Source organism: Motacilla alba, chromosome 26 (genome assembly GCF_015832195.1).
Source record: "Motacilla alba alba isolate MOTALB_02 chromosome 26, Motacilla_alba_V1.0_pri, whole genome shotgun sequence".
NCBI classification, from domain to species: domain Eukaryota; kingdom Metazoa; phylum Chordata; class Aves; order Passeriformes; family Motacillidae; genus Motacilla; species Motacilla alba.
In genome coordinates, this window is record NC_052041.1 from 4154572 (window position 1) to 4174245 (window position 19674).

The 19674-nt window shown below is 50.2% G+C and overlaps 3 protein-coding genes across 3 annotated transcripts; 1 reads left to right on the forward strand and 2 right to left on the reverse strand.

Annotated features, from left to right (window-relative positions):
- Window positions 1-919: 919 nt before the first annotated feature.
- Window positions 920-7250, reverse strand: PIFO (primary cilia formation). Its single transcript, XM_038162567.1, has 6 exons — window positions 7122-7250; window positions 6031-6173; window positions 5205-5300; window positions 4231-4361; window positions 2731-2857; window positions 920-1040 (listed from the first exon to the last, which is right to left on the reverse strand). The coding sequence occupies exons 1-6, from the start codon at window positions 7201-7203 to the stop codon at window positions 972-974; spliced, it is 648 nt and encodes a 215-aa protein (XP_038018495.1). The 5' UTR covers window positions 7204-7250; the 3' UTR covers window positions 920-971.
- Window positions 7251-8430: 1180 nt separating this feature from the next.
- Window positions 8431-12071, reverse strand: LOC119711823 (acidic mammalian chitinase-like). The gene is made up of 11 exons (XM_038162418.1): window positions 11967-12071; window positions 11405-11434; window positions 11028-11229; window positions 10664-10720; window positions 10394-10559; window positions 10158-10282; window positions 9902-10007; window positions 9643-9828; window positions 9386-9505; window positions 9155-9296; window positions 8431-8621 (listed from the first exon to the last, which is right to left on the reverse strand). The coding sequence occupies exons 1-10, from the start codon at window positions 11989-11991 to the stop codon at window positions 9162-9164; spliced, it is 1152 nt and encodes a 383-aa protein (XP_038018346.1). The 5' UTR covers window positions 11992-12071; the 3' UTR covers window positions 8431-8621; window positions 9155-9161.
- A 2317-nt stretch (window positions 12072-14388) lies between these two features.
- On the forward strand, window positions 14389-18245 carry CHIA (chitinase acidic). Its single transcript, XM_038162392.1, is given in 12 exon segments — window positions 14389-14506; window positions 15066-15095; window positions 15272-15473; window positions 15759-15815; window positions 15920-16085; window positions 16197-16321; window positions 16455-16578; window positions 16686-16871; window positions 17106-17225; window positions 17315-17456; window positions 17861-17868; window positions 17870-18245. Coding segments are annotated over 12 exon segments (1518 nt in total). The 3' UTR covers window positions 18110-18245.
- Window positions 18246-19674: the final 1429 nt, after the last annotated feature.

Here is a 19674-nt window from a genome sequence, read left to right on the forward strand (position 1 = left end):
GGAGGGCTTTGCTTTCATTTCCCTTCAGCATTTTCTTGGGTAAAACAAACAAGAAAAATCTTTTTTATTTTTGTGGTTAAAGAAAACAAAAGAAAGGTTTCTTGGGAAAACCCATTTGTGTTTTCTTTTGACCCCCAAAAACAAAAAAAGGCTCCAATTTCCACCAGCAAAGGCTCCTGAGGTTTGATCCAACCTTCCAAAAATTCCAGTTTCCCCTCCACGCTGCTCAAAGGATCCCTCCTCTTCCCCCATCACCCGGGGAGGGCAAAAAGAATTTAAAAAATGATTTTTTTTCAATGATTTCCTGCCCAAAAAAATCTGAAATTAAATCTCCACCTCCTCCCCTGCGTGTGCTGCCGTCCCTCTGCTGGTGCCTTGCTTGTACAGAGCTGTAAATGTTTGTAAATATCCCGAATTTTATCTTTTTTTAACTTTGTTTTTTTGTTTTCCGCAAGGAGAAAAATCCCTGGCTGGGTAGGGGACAAAAAATCAATTAAAATAAAAAAAAAATGGAATGAAAATTGCAGTTTTTATGTTGATAATAAAAGAAATTTTATGTCCTCGTGAGCAAATTGGGATTTTTTTGGTGCTCAGAAGAGAGGAATAATAATAATAATAATAATAATAATAATAATAATAATAATAATAATAATAATAATAATTATTATTATTATTATTATTATTATTATTATTATTATTAAATAAAGGCGTTCAGTATTATGATATTCATTTCTTAATCGAATTAAAAATGTCATAAATTTCAATTTAATAACCACAAAATCATTTTAAAACCTCTTCAAATGCTTTAAAACATTTAAAAACTCTTTTCAAATGAATTCTGGGCATTCAAATTCCTTCCCAAGAGGCTGAGAAGGAGCAGAGCGAATGAAAACCACTTAAAAAGATTGAAAATATTCCATTTATTCAGCCTGGTGCTGCAGCTGAGGGGCTCCAAATAAAGCTATTTCTCCTCAGCCGTGGTACAGCTTCAGGTACGCCTCCCTGCCCTGGTTTTTCTGGAATTTTTTATCCACAGTCATCTAAAAAAAAACCCCAAATTTGCATTAAAAACACACCAGAAACGAGACCTAAAATTAGGATTTCAATGAGATTTTTAAGCCAGCAGAGCCCCTCGAGGCAGGGGAGGCCCCGCTGGGCTCGTTTTGGGGTGGAAATTGGGGAAAATTCTGAATTCAAGGGGGTTTTTTTTGTTGGAGAGAAAAGAAGTTTGGGGTTTGTGCCCCAGGCAGGGGAAAACAGCAGGAAATTGTGGGAATGGGAAGGGAAAAAAAGGAAATTTTCTCTCTCGGGAGTGGGGAAAAATATAAAAAGAGGGAAAATGGGAAGGGAAAAGGGAAATTTTTTTTTCTCGCTGAAGGTTTGAGGCAGGGAAGGAGGAAAAGGGAAATAAAAAGGAAATTTCCTGTCTCAGAAGCAGGAGAGGACAACAAAAAAGGGAAAATGGGAAGGGAAAAAAGGAAATTTCCTGTCTCAGGAGCAGGAAAGAACAAGAAAATAGTGAAAATTTGGAGTGAAAAGGAAATTTCCTGTCTCAGGAGCAGGAAAGGAAAATAAAACAGTGAAAATGGGAAGGGAAAAAAGGAAAATTCCTGTCTCAGAAGCAGGAAAGAGCAAGAAAATGGTGAAAATTTGGAGTGAAAAGGAAAATGAGGCAAAAAAGGAAAACAAAACAGTGAAAATGGGAAGTGAAAAGGAAATTTCCTGTCTCAGAAGGCGGAAAGAACAAGAAAATAGTGAAAATATGGAGTGAAAAGGAAATTTCCTGTCTCAGGAGCAGGAAAGGAAAACGAAACAGGGAAAATGGGAAGTGAAAAGGGAATTTTAATTTCTCGCAGAAGCTTTGAGGCAGGAAAGGGGAAAAAATGTAGAGGAAATGGGAAATAAAAAGGAAATTTCCTGTCTCAGAAGCAGGAGAGGACAAGAAAATGGTGAAAATATGGAGTGAAAAGGAAAATTCCTGTCTGAAAAGCAAGAAAGGAAAATAAAACACGGAAAACATGAAGTAAAAAGGAAAATGAGGCAAAAAAGGAAAACAAAACAGTGAAAATGGGAAGGGAAAAAAGGAAATTTCCTGTCTCAGGAGCAGGAAAGGAAAACAAAACAGGGAAAATATGGAGTAGAAAGGGAATTAGGAAGTTCCCTCTCTCAGAATATTGAGGCAAAAAAGGATAATGAAATGGTGAGAATATGAAGTTAAAAGGAAATTTCCTCTCTCAGAAGCAAGAAAGGAAAATAAAACAGGGAAAACTGGAAGGGAAAAAAGGAAATTTCCTGTCTCAGGAGCAGGAAAGGAAAATAAAACAGGGAAAATGGGAAGTAAAAAGGGAATTTTTATTTCTCTCAGAAGCTTTGAGGCAGGAAAGGGGAAAAAATGTGGAGGAAATGGGAAATAAAAAGGAAATTTCCTGTCTCAGAAGCAAGAAACAACAAGAAAATAGTGAAAATATGGAGTGAAAAGGAAAATGAGGCAAAAAAGGAAAACAAAACAGTGAAAATGGGAAGTGAAAAGGAAATTTCCAGTCTCAGGAGCAGGAAAGAACAAGAAAATAGTGAAAATTTGGAGTGAAAAGGAAATTTCCTGTCTCAGGAGCAGGAAAGGAAAACGAAACAGGGAAAATATGGAAATTTCTTGCCTGAAAAGCAGGAAAGGAGAATAAAAGAGGAAGAACAAAAGGAATGGCAGTCTCTGAACCCCTGGGCCTTCCTCACCTTCTGCACCTGCATCCTCAGCATCCTCGGCGGCGGCCGCGGCAGCGCCCCTGGCTCGGGGGCCCCGAAGCGGCCGGGCCACGAGACCCCCCTGGGCACGGGCTCCTGTGGATCGTAGGTGCCAGGCCTGGGGACAGGGGGGGTTTACAGCGTTTGGGGCTGGGGCTGGGATGATCGGAACCAGCCGGGGGGAACGGAGCGACCCGCGGTTAACACGGCCCGGCGGAAACGCGACGCGCCGGTGGGGAGAAAAGTGTGGGGATATTGTCCAAAATAGGCCGATGGTCATGGAAATGGTCCGATGGTAAGCAAAATATTCCAATATCAATCGAAATATCCCGATGTTAATCGAAATATTCCAATGTTAATCGAAATATCCCAATATTATGCAAAATATTCCAATATCAATCAAAATATCCCAATGTTAATCGAAATATCCCAATATTAATTGAAATATTCCAATATTAATCAAAATATTCCAATGTTAACTGAAATATCCCAATGTTAATCGAAATATCCCAATATTATGCAAAATATTCCAATATTATGCAAAATAATCCAATATTAATCAAAATATCCCAATGTTAATCGAAATATCCCAACATTATGCAAAATATCCCAATATTAATCAAAATATTCCAATGTTAACCAAAATGTCCCAATGTTAATTGAAATATCCCAATGTTAATCAAAATGTTCCAATGTTATTATCCAAAATATTCCAATGTTATCCAAAATGTCCCAATGTTAACCTAAATATTCCAATATTAATTAAAATGTTCCAATGTTAACCAAAATATTCCAATGTTAATCAAAATATTCCAATATTATTATCAAAAATATTCCAATATTATCCAAAATATTCCAATGTTATCCAAAATATTCCAATGTTAACCAAAATGTCCCAATGTTAACCAAAATATTCCAATATTAACCAAAATATCCCAATGTTAACCTAAATATCCTGATGTTAACCAAAATATTCCAATATTAACCTAAATATCCCAGTGTTAATTGAAATATTCCAATATTGTCCAAAATATTCCAGTGTTAACCAAAATATTCCAAGGTTAACCTAAATATCCCAATGTTAACCTAAATATTCCAATATTAATCAAAATGTCCCAATGTTAACCTAAATATTCCAATATTATCCAAAATATCCCAGTCCCCAAATTATCCAAAATCTTCCGATACGAACCAATATTTTTTGAGCTAGAAAGCTTCTTTTCTGGAGGATAAAAATCTTCTTTTTTGAGACATAAAAAAATTATTTTCGGAGATAAAAATCTTCTGTTTTGAGACATAAAAAAATTATTTTCGGAGATAAAAATCTTCTTTTTTGGGACATAAAAAAAATTATTTTCAGAGATAAAAATCTTCTTTTTTGGGACATAATTTTTTTTTTTTTTTTTCGGAGATAAAAATCATCTTTTTGGAGATAAACCCCGATTTTTTTAAAATTTATTTATTTTTTAAGGAGTGCAGAATTTCCCTCACCCGGGGAAGCGCTCCTGGTCCGGGATGCGCCGCGGGAACCGGGGGCTGCTGGAGCCGAACGGGGCCGGGCCGGGCCGGGGGCGCCGCGGCTCCGGGAAGGGCCCGTAGGCGGCGGGGCCGGGGGTCTCGGGCTGCGGGGAATTCCCGGGATTGCCAGCCGAAATTCCACATTCACCCGAAATCCGCATTCACCCGAAATTCTGCATTCCCACCCGAAATTCCGCATTCACCCGAAATTCGCATTCCCACCCAGAATTCCACATTCCCACCTGAAATTCTGCATTCCCACCGAAAAATCCACATTCCCACCCGAAAAATCCACATTTCCACCTGAAATTCCACATGCCCACCCAGAATTCCACATTCCCACCTAAAAAAATCCACATTTCCACCCAGAGTTCCACATTCACCCCCAAAACTCTGCATTCACTCCCAAAAATCCACATTCACCCCCAAAATCCACATTCCCACCCAGAATTCCCCATTCCCACCCGAAATTCTGCATTCACTCCCAAAATTCCGCATTCACCCCCAAAATCTACATTCCCACCCGAAATTCCACATTCCCACCCAAAAATCCACATTCCCACCCAGAATTCTGCATTCACAGCCCAAATTCTACATTCCCACCCCCAAAATTCCACGTTCCCGTGGCAGCAGCCAGGGCATGGCTGCTTTTCCGCTCTTTTTTTTGGCGGCTTTTCCCCACTTTTTCCCTCTTTTTTTTTGCTGCTTTTTCCCTGTTCTTTTCTGCTTCTTCCCTGCTTTTGGGGTCCTTTTCCCCCTCTTATTTTTTTCTCCTTTTTCCTCTTTTTTGGCTGCTTTTACCCTGGGGGTTTTTTTTTGCTGCTTTTCCCTGTTTTTTTGCTGCTTTTCCCTTTTTTCCCCCTGCTTTTCCCTGGTTTTTTACTGCTTTTCCCTGGTTTTTTTTGGGTTTTTTTGCTGCTTTTCCCGTTTTCTGGCGCTCCCCTCACCTGGGCCGTCCGCTGGAAGCGCGGGGCCGTCCTGGCTCCCATCGCGTAGCCCAAGGTGCTCACGGGCCGGCTGCTCCCGGGCTGCAGGGCGCGACTCTGCACGCAAAAACCACCCATGACATTCTCCAAAGGCATCGTGAGCAGCGCAGAGCCACCTGAGCCGCGAAAGTTATTCCTAACAGGGTTATTCCTAATAATTCCCTTCATTTCTGACTATTCCAGAGCCTTTAGGACTGGTTGGAAAAGGAGAGAATTCCTTTTTCCAGGAGGATGTGGGACATCCTGCAGTGGGTTTGCAGGGCAGGAGTGCTTGGTACGATTCCTATTAAACTTATTCCCAATAATTCCCTTAATTTCTCACTATTCCAGAGCCTTGAGGACTGGTTGGAAAAGGAGAGAATTCCTTTTTCCAGGAGGATGTGGGATCTTCCAGTGGGTTGGCAGGGCAGAATTATCTGAGCAGCAAATGTTCTTCCTAATAGGGTTATTCCTAATAGGGTTATTTCCAATAATTCCCTTCATTTGTCACTACTGCCGAGCCTCGAGGACTGGTTGGAAAAGGAGAGAATTCCTTTTTCCAGGAGGATGTGGGACATCCTGCAGTGGGTTTGCAGGGCAGGAGTGCTTGGTACGATTCCTAATAAACTTATTCCTAATTATTCCTTTAATTTCTGACTATTCCAGAACCTCAAGGATCGGTTGGGAAAGGAGAAAATTCCTTTTTCCAGGAGGATGTGGGGCATCTTCCAGCGGGTTTTCCGGGCAGGAGTGTCCCCATAACTCCCGTCCCTGCTACAAAAGAGCCCGAAGCGAAGGAGGAGCTCACCTCTGGCCCCAGGTAGGAGCCTGGCCCCAGGGAAGGGCTGCCCCTCACCCCCAGCACCTCGATGCCCAGCCTGTCTGGGGCGTAGCCGTAGGGGAACATTTTCCGTTCTTGAGTCGTCCCAAAGGAGATGAGCTTGGCCCCGGCTGGGGGACGGGCACAGGGAAACGCCAGCAGAGAGACCAGCAAGGAAAAAAAGAGAGAAAAGAGGAAAAAGGGTGACCACGAGCTGCTCCGTGCCTTCATCGCCCTGGTCCTGGGCGTTTGGGAGGGATGTTTGAGAGGAAGGAGGGGTTTGTCTTTCCAAATGGATTTGTCTTTCCCGAGGAATGGCAGATTTGTCTTTCCCAAGGAATGGCAGATTTGTCTTTCCCGAGGAATGGCAGATTTGTCTTTGCCCCGGATATTTGGGGGGGTCTCTGCCCTTTGCCTCTGCCTCTTCAAAGCCACGAGGGGCTGAGGGGAAGGAGGGATTGGTCTTTCCAAACAAGCTGTGGGGCTGCTGGTGGGTGAGACCAGCACCGGGAGAGACAAGAAACGACGGGAAGGATTCCCATGGAAGGAAATCCAACCATGGATTGGATGATGAAGGGGAAAAAGAAAGAGATTTGTCTTCACAAATAAGCTGTGGGTTTGCTGGTAGATGAAATTGGATGTTGGAAGGTGAAAGAAACAACGGGGGGAAAACCCAAAGTTCCATGAGAATTACAAATGAAAAGGGAGGGTTGTGCATTAGAGGGGAATCTTTGGTGTCAGGCGTTTTGGGAAGTCTGTACCTCTGAAGTACCTCAGAAATGGGGGAAGAGAGAGGGAAATTGGGATAAAAAGGAGGCTGCGCCCTCCAAAAGTTGGAGAGCCCCCAGGGGAACGCGCCAGGGCCGCTCCCTTTATTGGGATAAAGCAAAAGGGCTCCTCTGTCTCCTCTTGGCACACAAACCTCTGCTGTTTGCGGATTCATTTTCGCGCCAGGGCTGGTTTTCCCCAGCCCGAGCAGGGAATCCTGAGCAGGGAATTGGGATCTGAGAAGATCCTGGAGAAGCTGATGGGGGGTGAAGGAGAAGGAACCCCAGCCCCCGGGTGCCCCCAGCTCTCACCTTTGGGGTCGTGCCGCGCTGCCATCCTGGCCTGGCACACGGGGGGTGGCAGCAGGGGCAGGGAGCGGGAGAAGGCCAGCATTGGGCATTTCCCCCTGGAATGTGCCTTGTGAGCTCACAGCCCTGGCGATGGGACAGCAGCTCCTGTGTCCCGGTTTCCATGTCACCGCCGGGGTGGGGCAGCAAAAAATCCCCGGCTGGGATGAAATCCAAGCCCTTCCCTCAGCACGAGTGTGAAGGGTAGAAAACGCACTGTAAAATTGGCTTTTGGCAAATTTTAAAGTGGATTCTATTTGTGTGAGGTTAAAGTAACTTTGTTATAAAGTTTTTATTTCAGCTGTAAATTAAGCTTAGACACAGTGGTGAAATGGCTGATATGTGTTATAGATACATAATATTGCCTTTCTGAAAATATTAAAGTGGATTCTATAGGTGTGATGTTGAAGTAACTTTGTTGTAAAAATATAATTTTAATTTCAGTTGTTAATTAAACTTACACATAGTAGTGAAATAGCTGATATAAGTATGGGTTATAGATACACATTATAATATTGGCTTTTTGACAGTATTAAAGTGGATTTTATATGTGTGAGGTTAAAGTAACTTTGTTATAAAAATATAGTTTTTATTTTGGTTGTAAATTAAGCTTAGACACAGTGGTGAAATGGCTGATATGTGTTATAGATACATAATATTGGCTTTCTGAAAATATTAAAGTGGATTCTATAGGTGTGATGTTGAAGTAACTTTGTTATAAAAATACAATTTTCATTTCTGTTGTAAATTAAACTTAGACATAGTGGTGAAATGACTGATACGTGTTCTAGATACATATTGTCATATTGACTTTCTGAAAATATTAAAATTGATTTCATATGTGTGATGTTAAAGTAACTTTGTTATAAAGTTTTTATTTCTGTTGTTAATTAAGCTTAGACACAGTGGTGAAATGACTGATATGTGTTATAGATAAGACATGTTCTTCACACCTTTGCTCCACAGTCCTTGTCTCCCATTGTCCTTTATTAATCTTTTTACCTTTCCACAGGAGAGTGAAAGTGTTTGTCACACTTTTGCTCCACAGTCCTTGTCTCCCATTGTCCTTTATTAAACTTTTAACCTTTCCCCAGGAGCGTGACCATGTTCTTCACACCTTTGCTCTGCAGTCCTTGTCTCCTCCTGTCCCTCATTAAGCTGTTCACCTTTTCACAGAGGACTGAAGGTGTTTTTCACACCGAGGCGTGAAAAGATTCTCCTGAGAGAATCAGGAAGTGACAAAATACAAAGTTGAAACAGGAAGTTGTTGGTTTTGGGTGAGGCTTTATTGAATCATTGTCATTGTGTGCAATGGGATCAGAGGGATCATTGGGCTGGATCGGGATCTGGATCAGGATCAGGATCAGGATCAGGATCAGGATCAGGATCGGGGTCTGTCACTGGCACTGCAGCTCCTCCTGCACCTCCAGCAGCCGCAGCGAGGTGCGGACTGTGCTGTGCAGCCTGAAAAGCAAACAGGATTTTCCTTGGTCTGACAGACGAGTAAAGCCACGGCTGACTCTCACAATTAAAAGGCAAATATCACGTGTATCTGTCAGAAGTTTCACAGATTTATAGGTGTGTTTTACTCCCCTCCCCTGGTGGTGTTGTTATGGGGTGGCCTGGGTTTGGGACATTTGGGAGGGTGGGATTGTTACTATGGCAACAGCTGACCTCCAATCGAGATTTAAGGAAGTGATCCCCACCACTGGACAGGGAAGGAGGAGTCCATGGACAGAACCTTGGGAAGGACTAAAGGGTTAAAAGGTGAAACCTCCATTGTGTAGATGAGCACATGCTGGGGAAAAAAGCCTTTAATATTTTCTCTATTCAATCTTTGTGTTCTATTTTTGATAAGGTTTTGATAAAACTTTCAAATTTTCTGGGAAGTGAGTATTGTTTTCCACACTGGGGAAGGGATGATGTTTGCAATGCCCCCTTGCACCCCTCACCGTGTCCCTTGGGGCCCCCAGCCCGTGTCCCTCCCCGTCACTCACGGCACGGTCACAGCCCCAGGCCCCTCTTCAGGGTGGAGATCAGCGGGTATTTGCCCTCGTGGCAGAAGTTGCCGGTGAAGTCATCCAGGTCGATGGTCCACACCATGGCTCCTCCAAAGTTGTTCTTCTTCAGCCAGTCCACCTGTGGGGAGGAAAGTCCCGCTGAGCCCCAGGAACTGATCCCGCACGAGGCTCCAGCCCCGTCCCAGCACGGCCCCGCTGCCCCCAGACCTTGAGGCCGAAGCTCTTGACGTTGTCATAGCCGACCCATTCGCTGCCCTTGTAGGCGTAGGGGACATCCTCGGGGGCATCCCAAGCCTGGGTGGCTCCGGAGCTCAGGAAGGTGCAGATCTGGGAGAGAGAGCAGTGGGAACGTGAGCCACGTTAGGAACTCCGTGCTGGGAAGTGCCAGCAGTGTCCAGGCTGTCCTGGCAGTGCCAGCAGTGTCCAGGCTGTCCCTGCAGACCACGGGGGAGTCCCTCACACACCTCATAGTAAGCCAGGAGCCCGGCCTCCCTGGTGTAGGGTCCTGCGGGGCCAGGGCCGGAGCTGGGGGCTCCGATGCCGGTGTTGGATGGGCTCTGCAGGGTGAAGCTCTTTCCATAGGTCGGGAATCCCACCAGCAGCTTCTGAGCCGGGGCGCCGTTGTTCTTCCAGTAGTTCATGGCGTATTCCTGGAAAGGGCAGCTCGGTTCAGGCTGTGCTGTGGCAAAGGGAGCCCAGGCCAGAGGCCCCAAAGGCACTCACAACACTGAGGGTGCTGCCGCTGCTGAACAGGGGGCTGTTCTCGCCCGTGGAGCCGTCCCAGGGCCCGTGGAAGTCGTAGGTCATGACGTGGATGTAGTCCAGGTACCTGCGGGGAGCCGGGCTGTGTCCTCACCTGAGGAGCTGGGGCTGCCCATCACCCCCACAGCCCCTGGAGCTGGGCTCCCTCAGCTTTCTGCAGCTGTCACTGCACGGAGCCCACCCCAGTGCCACCAGGGACCCCAGGGTGCTCACTCACTTGCCCAGCTCAGCGATCTCGTAGCCAGCCTGGATGGTGGAAAGTCCTCCGGCCACAGCGGCGGTGACCATGAGCCGGGGCCTGTTGCTCTGTCTGGCTTCCTGCTCGAAGGCTGCCACCAGTTCCTGAGGGATCCAAGGGACAGGAATCACCCGGGGGCTCTCGGATGGGGCTCTGCAGCCACCCAGGGCTCACGGGCCAGAGCTGTGGCCAGCAGAGCCTGGAGCCAGGCCCACCTTAACCAGGACGGTGAAGAGAGACTTGTCCTGGGCAGGGCTGCCCCTGGAGCCGGGGTATTCCCAGTCCAGGTCCAGCCCGTCGAATCCGTACTGGCGCAGGAACCTGACCACGGAGTTGATGAAGGTCTGGCGGTTCTGGGGTGTGGAGACCATGGTGGTGAACCTGGGCAAGCAGAGCAGGACCAAGGTGGGGTTGGAATCCAGCCTCTGCCTGCTTTTCCTCCCTCTCCCAGGAGTCATTAGCGGAAAGAGCTGCTTTGAACTCACTTCTGTGTGCCGAAATTCCATCCTCCAATGGCCAGCAGGGTCTTCAGGTTCCTGTTCCTGAAAGGAAAGGACAGGAACCAGACTGACCTCAAGGGTTTGGTGTCACCGTGGCCTTTACAGCCTGGATCCCATTGGTGGGAAAGGGCAATGGACAGCGCCTGGAGCTGCTCTCCCCAAGTTCAGGGGATGGAGCTGTCCCCATGTCCTGCCTTGGCTGTGTCTCTGTCCCTGTTCACTCAGCATCCTTGTCACCGAGCTGAGAGGAAAGGACGGCGAGGGAGCAGAGAAGGGCAAAGGAGGGAGCAGAGAAGGGCAGAGAAGGGCAGGGAGGGAGCAGAGCCCTGCTGAGGCTCCCGGCACTCACTGGTTCTTGAGGCCATTGAAGGACTTGTAGAGGGTCTCGTCGTTCCACTCGTAGGTGGTGATCTCGTTGTTGTTCATGCCGGCGAAGGCGTAGATCAGGTGGCTGCACAGGTTGGGGTCGATGTTCTCAGGGGTGTATCTGCCCTCGCCGGGCCGGTACTGGGCCCAGTTGGTGAAGTAACAGGTCAGCACATAGGCAGTGCCTGCGGGCAGACAGCGGCCATGGAGGGGCTGCGGTGCCCGGGCACAGCGCGGCCCCTGGGCACGGCCGGGCCCCGGGCACGGCATCCATCCCCCCGCTGCTGCCGGGCCGGCGCGGCCGCAGCTCCCCGTGCGGGCCGGCGGCTCCGGGAAAGGCAGCGGGGAAGCGGCACCTACCGAGCTGGGCGTTCAGCAGCAGCGCCAGGCCTGCCAGGGCACAAGGAAACAACACAGGGTCACTGCTGGCTCGCACGAACGCAAACCCCTGCGGCAAGGAGCTGCTCCCAAGCTCAGGCAGAGGAGATCCTCTATGATTTCTCCAAGCACTTCCAGGAAAATTTGGCAAACGATTTCAGGCAAAAGCACAGAGAAGAACCCAAACAGGTGCCAAAGGAATCATCTGGTTTTTACATGCCAAAGGAATCTCATGGGTTTTAGATGCCAAAGGAATCTTTTTGCTTTTCGGATTCATTTTGCTTTTAGGTTCAAGTTGTTGAAAGCACATTCCAGTTGCAGCCTGCAACGAACTCAGCCCATGTCCAAAGCAGAACACATCCCCAACCGCAGCAGCGCCAAAGGAGAGACATTTCCCTCCCCAAAGGAAATTGAGCAATCTTTGAGAGAAAAGAGAGAGCAGCATTTTCATCCCTGCAGCCCCCCGGACAGGCAGCAGAGCGGCAGTGCCAGAGCCTCCAGCCCTGCTCAGGAGGGCAGAGAGCTCCAGCCCAGCAGCACTCACCGGTGAGCAGAGTGAGCTTGGCCATCTTGGACCAGACTGATGTGCTCGGGCTCTCTCCCACTTTTATACCCTGCTCCTCTCTGCTGCCAACGTGGGATCAACAGCGATGGACAAACATTACGAAACCTGGCAGAGAGCAGCGTCACCAAATCCAACACCAGCACAATGGGCCTGGGCACTCCAGCTGGAGGGGTCACTGCCGTGGGGCTGTGCCACGTCCTGGTGCTGCAAGGGCAGATAAAGAACGGGATTAGATTGCTGGGATTGTTCAAATGTTGTTTTAACAACACCTTTGTGTCCCCGCTGGCCGCTGCGCGGGGACCGATGGCTGCAGGCCGTGACCTTGTGCTGTCCTTGAGCCCTTCCCAGGGGCTGGCGCTGCCAAAGCCAAGCTTTGGCCTTTGCCTGCCTTGGGTGTCCCTGGTGTGAGCGGCCCAAGGCAGGACTGAGGGGCTCTGGCTCCAGCTCTGGCCCTGCTGGAGGCTCCGGGCTCACTCGCTGTGGCACACAGGCCCCTCGGTGCTCTGAGCTGTGTCTGGCCCCCCAGGTGAGCTGGGCTCTCCTCGGGAAGCACACAGGAGGAGTCCCATCACTAGAGAAAAACCACATCGGTTTTACTGAGTCATTCTCCACCGGAGAAAGAAAAATCCTTCTGTAGCAAGCGTTGTTTTTGTCATCTTCTTTCCCTCATCTCCTGACACCCATGGTCACAAGAACAAGTGGGAGGACAACGCAGAGGCGCCTTGGTGCTCTGAGCTGAGCTCGGGTCTCCCCAGGGGAGCAGAGGAAGTTTCTTTATTTCTTTGAGGTTTAACTCCACAAGGGGCACCCCGGACGGTGAGGCCAGTTAATTTTCCTCTCTCATCTCTCCCCTCCTCTTCCTGCCCAGCTCTTTCCCAAACTGAGACACCTCCGTGTTGCTGAGCATTCCCAGTTCTCCCTGAGTGAAGCCCCACCAGCTGAATACCTCAAAATATCCTTTCCACATTTCATTTCCATCTTCTGTCCTGGTGGAGACTCCAAGCTCTCCCCCTGTGTGAGGAAACTGGGGATTCCTTCCCTTTTCCCCGCTCAGGAATGGTGACACTGCTGTGTCCCTGCACTGGGAGGTTTCATTCCTTGTGGGGTGACATGAAGGTGACTTTCCAGGAGGTCACCCAGCCTTGGATGATTGAAGCCTGGAAAACAGCCTGGTATCAGATGCTGGCTGAGCTGCAGATCAAAATGTGCCAGCCTGAGCTTTGGGACTTGGTGCAGGCACGGGGTGGGATATGGCTGATAACAGGACAACATCCTCAAGGAGTATTTTTCCAATGTTTTTCTTGGTTGATAAAGTCCCAAGGTACAAATTCAACCAGGATGGATCTGGAAAATCCCACCCTCAGTGACCTCTGGAGCATTTTCAGCTCCGTTATCCAGGGAAGGCGTTTGGGTGTGGAAATGAGAACATTTGGGGCAGGCTCAAGGACACTGATTTGTTTTCATGTGGGGGTAACAAATCCTGGAGATTTCCTTCAGGACTTTTCCTGTTCTAATGAAGGTGGTTTGCCGTGGGTTCCCTGGGAGTGCTGGGAGGTAACAAACAGTACAAAAATTGATCCTTGCTGAAAGAATTCCCATTAAAAAGAGCAGACAGGGACCTACCATCTATTCCAGGGTTGGGTTGCAGAGAGATTTTACCACTCTGGGCTTCTTCATCTCCCCTCTACAACTCTCACCCTGCCAATTCCATGTCAGCTGGGATCATCAACACTGGAAATTACACAAGGGTTGGTGGAAACAAAGTGAATCAGAGTCAGCTTTGCTGCGTTGTCCTCCCACTTGTTCTTGTGACCATGGGTGTCAGGAGATGAGGGAAAGAAGATGACAAAAACAACGCTTGCTACAGAAGGATTTTTCTTTCTCCGGTGGAGAATGACTCAGTAAAACCGATGTGGTTTTTCTCTAGTGATGGGACTCCTCCTGTGTGCTTCCCGAGGAGAGCCCAGCTCAGCTGGGGGGCCAGACACAGCTCAGAGCACCGAGGGGCCTGTGTGCCACAGCGAGTGAGCCCGGAGCCTCCAGCAGGGCCAGAGCTGGAGCCAGAGCCCCTCAGTCCTGCCTTGGGCCGCTCGCACCAGGGACACCCAAGGCAGGCAAAGGCCAAAGCTTGGCTTTGGCAGCGCCAGCCCCTGGGAAGGGCTCAAGGACAGCACAAGGTCACGGCCTGCAGCCATCGGTCCCCGCGCAGCGGCCAGCGGGGACACAAAGGTGTTGTTAAAACAACATTTGAACAATCCCAGCAATCTAATCCCGTTCTTTATCTGCCCTTGCAGCACCAGGACGTGGCACAGCCCCACGGCAGTGACCCCTCCAGCTGGAGTGCCCAGGCCCATTGTGCTGGTGTTGGATTTGGTGACGCTGCTCTCTGCCAGGTTTCGTAATGTTTGTCCATCGCTGTTGATCCCACGTTGGCAGCAGAGAGAAGCAGGGTATAAAAGTGGGAGAGAGCCCGAGCACATCAGTCTGGTCCAAGATGGCCAAGCTCACTCTGCTCACCGGTGAGTGCTGCTGGGCTGGAGCTCTCTGCCCTCCTGAGCAGGGCTGGAGGCTCTGGCACTGCCGCTCTGCTGCCTGTCCGGGGGGCTGCAGGGATGAAAATGCTGCTCTCTCTTTTCTCTCAAAGATTGCTCAATTTCCTTTGGGGAGGGAAATGTCTCTCCTTTGGCGCTGCTGCGGTTGGGGATGTGTTCTGCTTTGGACATGGGCTGAGTTCGTTGCAGGCTGCAACTGGAATGTGCTTTCAACAACTTGAACCTAAAAGCAAAATGATTCCGAAAAGCAAAAAGATTCCTTTGGCATCTAAAATCCATGAGATTCCTTTGGCATGTAAAAACCAGATGATTCCTTTGGCATGTAAAAACCAGATGATTCCTTTGGCACCTGTTTGGGTTCTTCTCTGTGCTTTTGCCTGAAATCGTTTGCCAAATTTTCCTGGAAGTGCTTGGCGAAATCGTAGAGGATCTCCTCTGCCTGAGCTTGGGAGCAGCTCCTTGCCGCAGGGGTTTGCGTTCGTGCGAGCCAGCAGTGACCCTGTGTTGTTTCCTTGTGCCCTGGCAGGCCTGGCGCTGCTGCTGAACGCCCAGCTCGGTAGGTGCCGCTTCCCCCGCTGCCTTTCCCGGAGCCGCCGGCCCGCACGGGGAGCTGCGGCCGCGCCGGCCCGGCAGCAGCGGGGGGATGGATGCCGTGCCCGGGGCCCGGCCGTGCCCAGGGGCCGCGCTGTGCCCGGGCACCGCAGCCCCTCCATGGCCGCTGTCTGCCCGCAGGCACTGCCTATGTGCTGACCTGTTACTTCACCAACTGGGCCCAGTACCGGCCCGGTCTGGGTAAGTTCACCCCCGAAAATGTCGACCCTTGCCTGTGCAACCACCTGATCTACGCCTTCGCCGGCATGAACAACAACGAGATCACCACCTACGAGTGGAACGACGAGACCCTCTACAAGTCCTTCAATGGCCTCAAGAACCAGTGAGTGCCGGGAGCCTCAGCAGGGCTCTGCTCCCTCCCTGTCCTTCTGTGCCCTTCTCTGCTCCCTCCTTTGCCCTTCTCTGCTCCCTCCTGTTCCCTTCTCTGTTCCCTCCCAGCCCTTCCCTCTGGTTCACTCTCAGCTCGGTGACAAGGATGCTGAGTGAACAGGGACAGAGACACAGCCAAGGCAGGACATGGGGACAGCTCCGTCCTCTGAGCTCGGGGACAGCTGCTCGGGGTGCTGTGGACATGCAATAACTCAGGGTCCTGCCTCTTCCCTTACAGGAACAAAGATCTGAAGACCCTGCTGGCCATTGGAGGATGGAATTTTGGCACACAGAAGTGAGTTCAAACCAGCTCTTTCCCATAATGACTCCTGGGAGAGGGAGGAAAAGCAGGCAGAGGCTGGATTCCAACCCCACCTTGGTCCTGCTCTGCTTGCCCAGGTTCACCACCATGGTCTCCACACCCCAGAACCGCCAGACCTTCATCAAGTCTGTCATCAAATTCCTGCGCCAGTATCAGTTTGACGGGCTGGACCTGGACTGGGAATACCCCGGCTCCAGGGGCAGCCCTGCCCAGGACAAGTCTCTCTTCACCGTCCTGGTTAAGGTGGGCCTGGCTCCAGGCTCTGCTGGCCACAGCTCTGGCCCGTGAGCCCTGGGTGGCTGCAGAGCCCCATCCGAGAGCCCCCGGGTGATTCCTGTCCCTTGGATCCCTCAGGAAATGCTGGAAGCCTTCGAGCAGGAAGCCAAACAGACCAACCAGCCCCGGCTCATGGTCACCGCCGCTGTCGCTGCCGGACTTTCCACCATCCAGGCTGGCTACGAGATCGCTGAGATTGGCAAGTGAGTGAGCACCCTGGGGTCCCTGGTGGGATTTGAGGGGTTTCCTGCAAGCACTGAAGAGAAAGAGCCCCTGAGGGGGGGGTGATGGGCAGCCCCAGCTCCTCAGGTGAGGACACAGCGTGGCTCCCCGCAGGTACCTGGACTACATCCACGTCATGACCTACGACTTCCACGGCTCCTGGGAGAGGAACACCGGCGAGAACAGCCCCCTGTACGCCGGCCCTGCTGACAGCGGCGACTACAAATACTTCAACGTTGTGAGTGCTTCTGTGGGACGCTCGCGGCTCTCGCGTCCTTGGTGAGATTTTGAGGAATTCATCCTACAAATCCCGGCAAAGACTCGAGCGGGAATGGTTCCTTGCAGGAATACGCCATGAATTATTGGAAGAGCAATGGTGCCCCAGCTGAGAAGCTCCTTGTGGGATTCCCGACCTATGGAAAGAGCTTCACCCTGCAGAACCCATCTGACACCTCTGTTGGAGCTCCAGCATCCGGCCCTGGCCCCGCTGGGCCCTACACCAGGGAGGCTGGAACTCTGGCTTACTACGAGGTATGGATGTTCCCGTCACGTTCCTTGCTCAAATCATTTCAAGGAATTGATCAGGAAGCTCCCATGGAGTTCTCTGCATGGCTCAGGCACAGAGCTAGCCATGGATTCACCAGGGAGGAGTTGTGCACTCAGGGAACGGGGAAGCAGCACAAAACCAGAGGATGAAGCCAAGGCAAGGGCAGAGCCTGGGCTTTTCCCTTTTTGTGGATAACATTCCTGCTTCCTTCTCCTTAGATCTGCTCTCTCCTGAGCTCCGGAGCCACCCAGGCTTGGGATGAACCCCAGGATGTCCCCTACGCCTACAAGGGCAGCGAATGGGTCGGCTATGACAACGTCAAGAGCTTCGGCCTCAAGGTCTGGGGGCAGCGGGGCCGTGCTGGGACGGGGCTGGAGCCTCGTGCGGGATCAGTTCCTGGGGCTCAGCGGGACTTTCCTCCCCACAGGTGGACTGGCTGAAGAAGAACAGCTTTGGAGGAGCCATGGTGTGGGCCCTGGACATGGATGACTTCACTGGGGATTTCTGCAAGGAAGGCAAATACCCGCTGATCTCCAGCCTGAAGAAGGGCCTGGGGCTGCAGAGCGGCGGTGAGTGGCTCCAGGAGAGCAGGAGCAGCTCCTTGATGGAGACTCCCAAAATTCCTGTGGGGGTGTGGGAGGGATGAAACATTTTCAACCCTTTTCCCACCTGAATTCCTGACTGTGCTCCCCCCTCTGAGAGTCCCACCACCACCAGCAGCAGGAGCAGCTCCTTCATGGAGATTCCCAAGCTCCCCATGAAGGATGGGGAGGAACCAAACACTTTCAACCTTTTCCTGCCTAAATTCTAGACTGTGTTCCCCCTTCCTGCCATTTGAGGCTCCCACCACCACCACCACCAGCAGGAGCAGCTCCTTCATGGAGACCCCCAACCTTCCTGTGGAGGCACGGGAGGGATGAGACACCGGGAGCATGAAAATAAACCTTCTCCTGCTTGAATTCTTGAATTCCAGACTGCGTTCCCCCCCGCTGAGCCTCTGCCTCCCATTACCGAGGCTCCCACCACCCCCGGCGGCGGCTCCGGCGGCTCCGGCGGCTCTGGCGGCTCCGGATTCTGCGCCGGGAAACCCAACGGGATCTACGCGGACCCCAACAACAAGAGGAACTTCTACAGCTGCCTGAACGGCCAGACCTTCGTGCAGAGCTGCGAGGAGGGGCTGGTCTTCGACCCCACCTGCTCCTGCTGCAACTGGCCCCAGTGATCCCAACCCTTTTCCAGGCAATCCATCCCTCGGATTTAATTGTGTGCAATAACGATGATTAAATAAAGCTTCCTGAAAGCAATCCTCTCTGTTGCAACTTCTTTTTTTTTTTTCTGGGGGGGATGTTTTCATGCTCTTGGCTCTCCGGGAATCCTGGAGCGCGTGGCTGTTCAAACTCCCGACGGCAGGTGTCAACGTTGCCTGCTCTTGCCAGCCGTGGGGAGATTTTCCAGCAACATTTGGAGAAGAAAAGCGGTTGCAGGCCAGAGAGCAGAGTTGTTGTTCCTCTTTTTTCGGTCGCAAATCGAGATCTGAGGTGAAGAGGAATTTTTTTTAGCAGTTTTTTATAGAAATGGAGCACTTTGGTAGGTTAAACCCCCCCCAGGATAAAGGCAGTTTGTTTCTCCGGGGTTTTAAAGCCTGCGGGAGGCATGGAATCATGGAATCCCAGAGTGGGCTGGGTTAGAAGACACCCTAAAGCTCATCCCAAAACCCCCCTGCCATGGCAGGGACACATTCCCCTGTCCCGAGGCGCTCCAAACCTGGCCTTGGACACTTCCATGGATCCAGAGGCAGCCACAGCTTCTCTGGGAATTCTGTTCCAGGGCTTTCCCACCCTCACAGGGAAGAATTTCTCCCTAGTATGCCATCTAACCCTGCCCTCCTTCCTCCTCAGGCCCTCCCCCTTTTCCCGTCGCTCCAGAATTAGAACAAAAATTTATTAACAGTAACTAAAAGAAAGAGTAATAAGAATTAGAACAAACCTCTTCTCTTCCCCCAAAACCTTTTCTTTCTTACTGACAACGTAAAGAGACAAAACCTAAATTTTTTATACTTTAGAATATATATCTTTTATACTTCTATATATTTTATCTTTCCAGAATAGTCTTTTTTTGGTTCCTTTAGGGAGAGGAATCCCCCTGAACGCCTCCTAGGATGCTCTGCCCCCCCAGCCCCATCCCAGCTGATCTAATTCCAGCTTAAACCCTTGTGCTGAGGCAACATCTGCCTGTGCCCCCTAATCCCTGTCCCCAGCCCCAGAACTGGAACCATCTGGGCAGGGAAGCTGGATCAGCTTCCCATGAAACATTTACAGCCACATGTTGCTGAGACAACCCAGCTGATCCCACATTTCCAGCAAAAAAAAACCCCCAAAAATAAAATAAAAGGGTTTAAAAATGGGTGTGGATCATCAGAACCCCCCCAGCCCCGGGTGTGAGCTCCTCTCATTCCCATCCGCAAATTCCTGCTCGTTAAAATAAAGGATTTTTAATAATTTAATGATATTTTGGGGCCAGCTTGAGCAACCAAATAGCCTTTAAATAAAACATTCCCTGCTGGAGCAGGTGCCCTTCAACCTCCCTGGGCTTAAAATAGCTCTGGAGTCAGGCTGAGCCCCCAGTTCAGCTTTCCTGAGCGGGGTTTAGTGTGACCTTCGTTTGGGCAGGGACATTACCTCTGTCCCCACGCTGTGCCAGCCACTCGGCCTTGTTTGGAAAGGACAAAAATTTTCCTTCCAAATCTCGCTGGATGGGGTTTATCTCCCACCCTTTTATCCCCCTCAA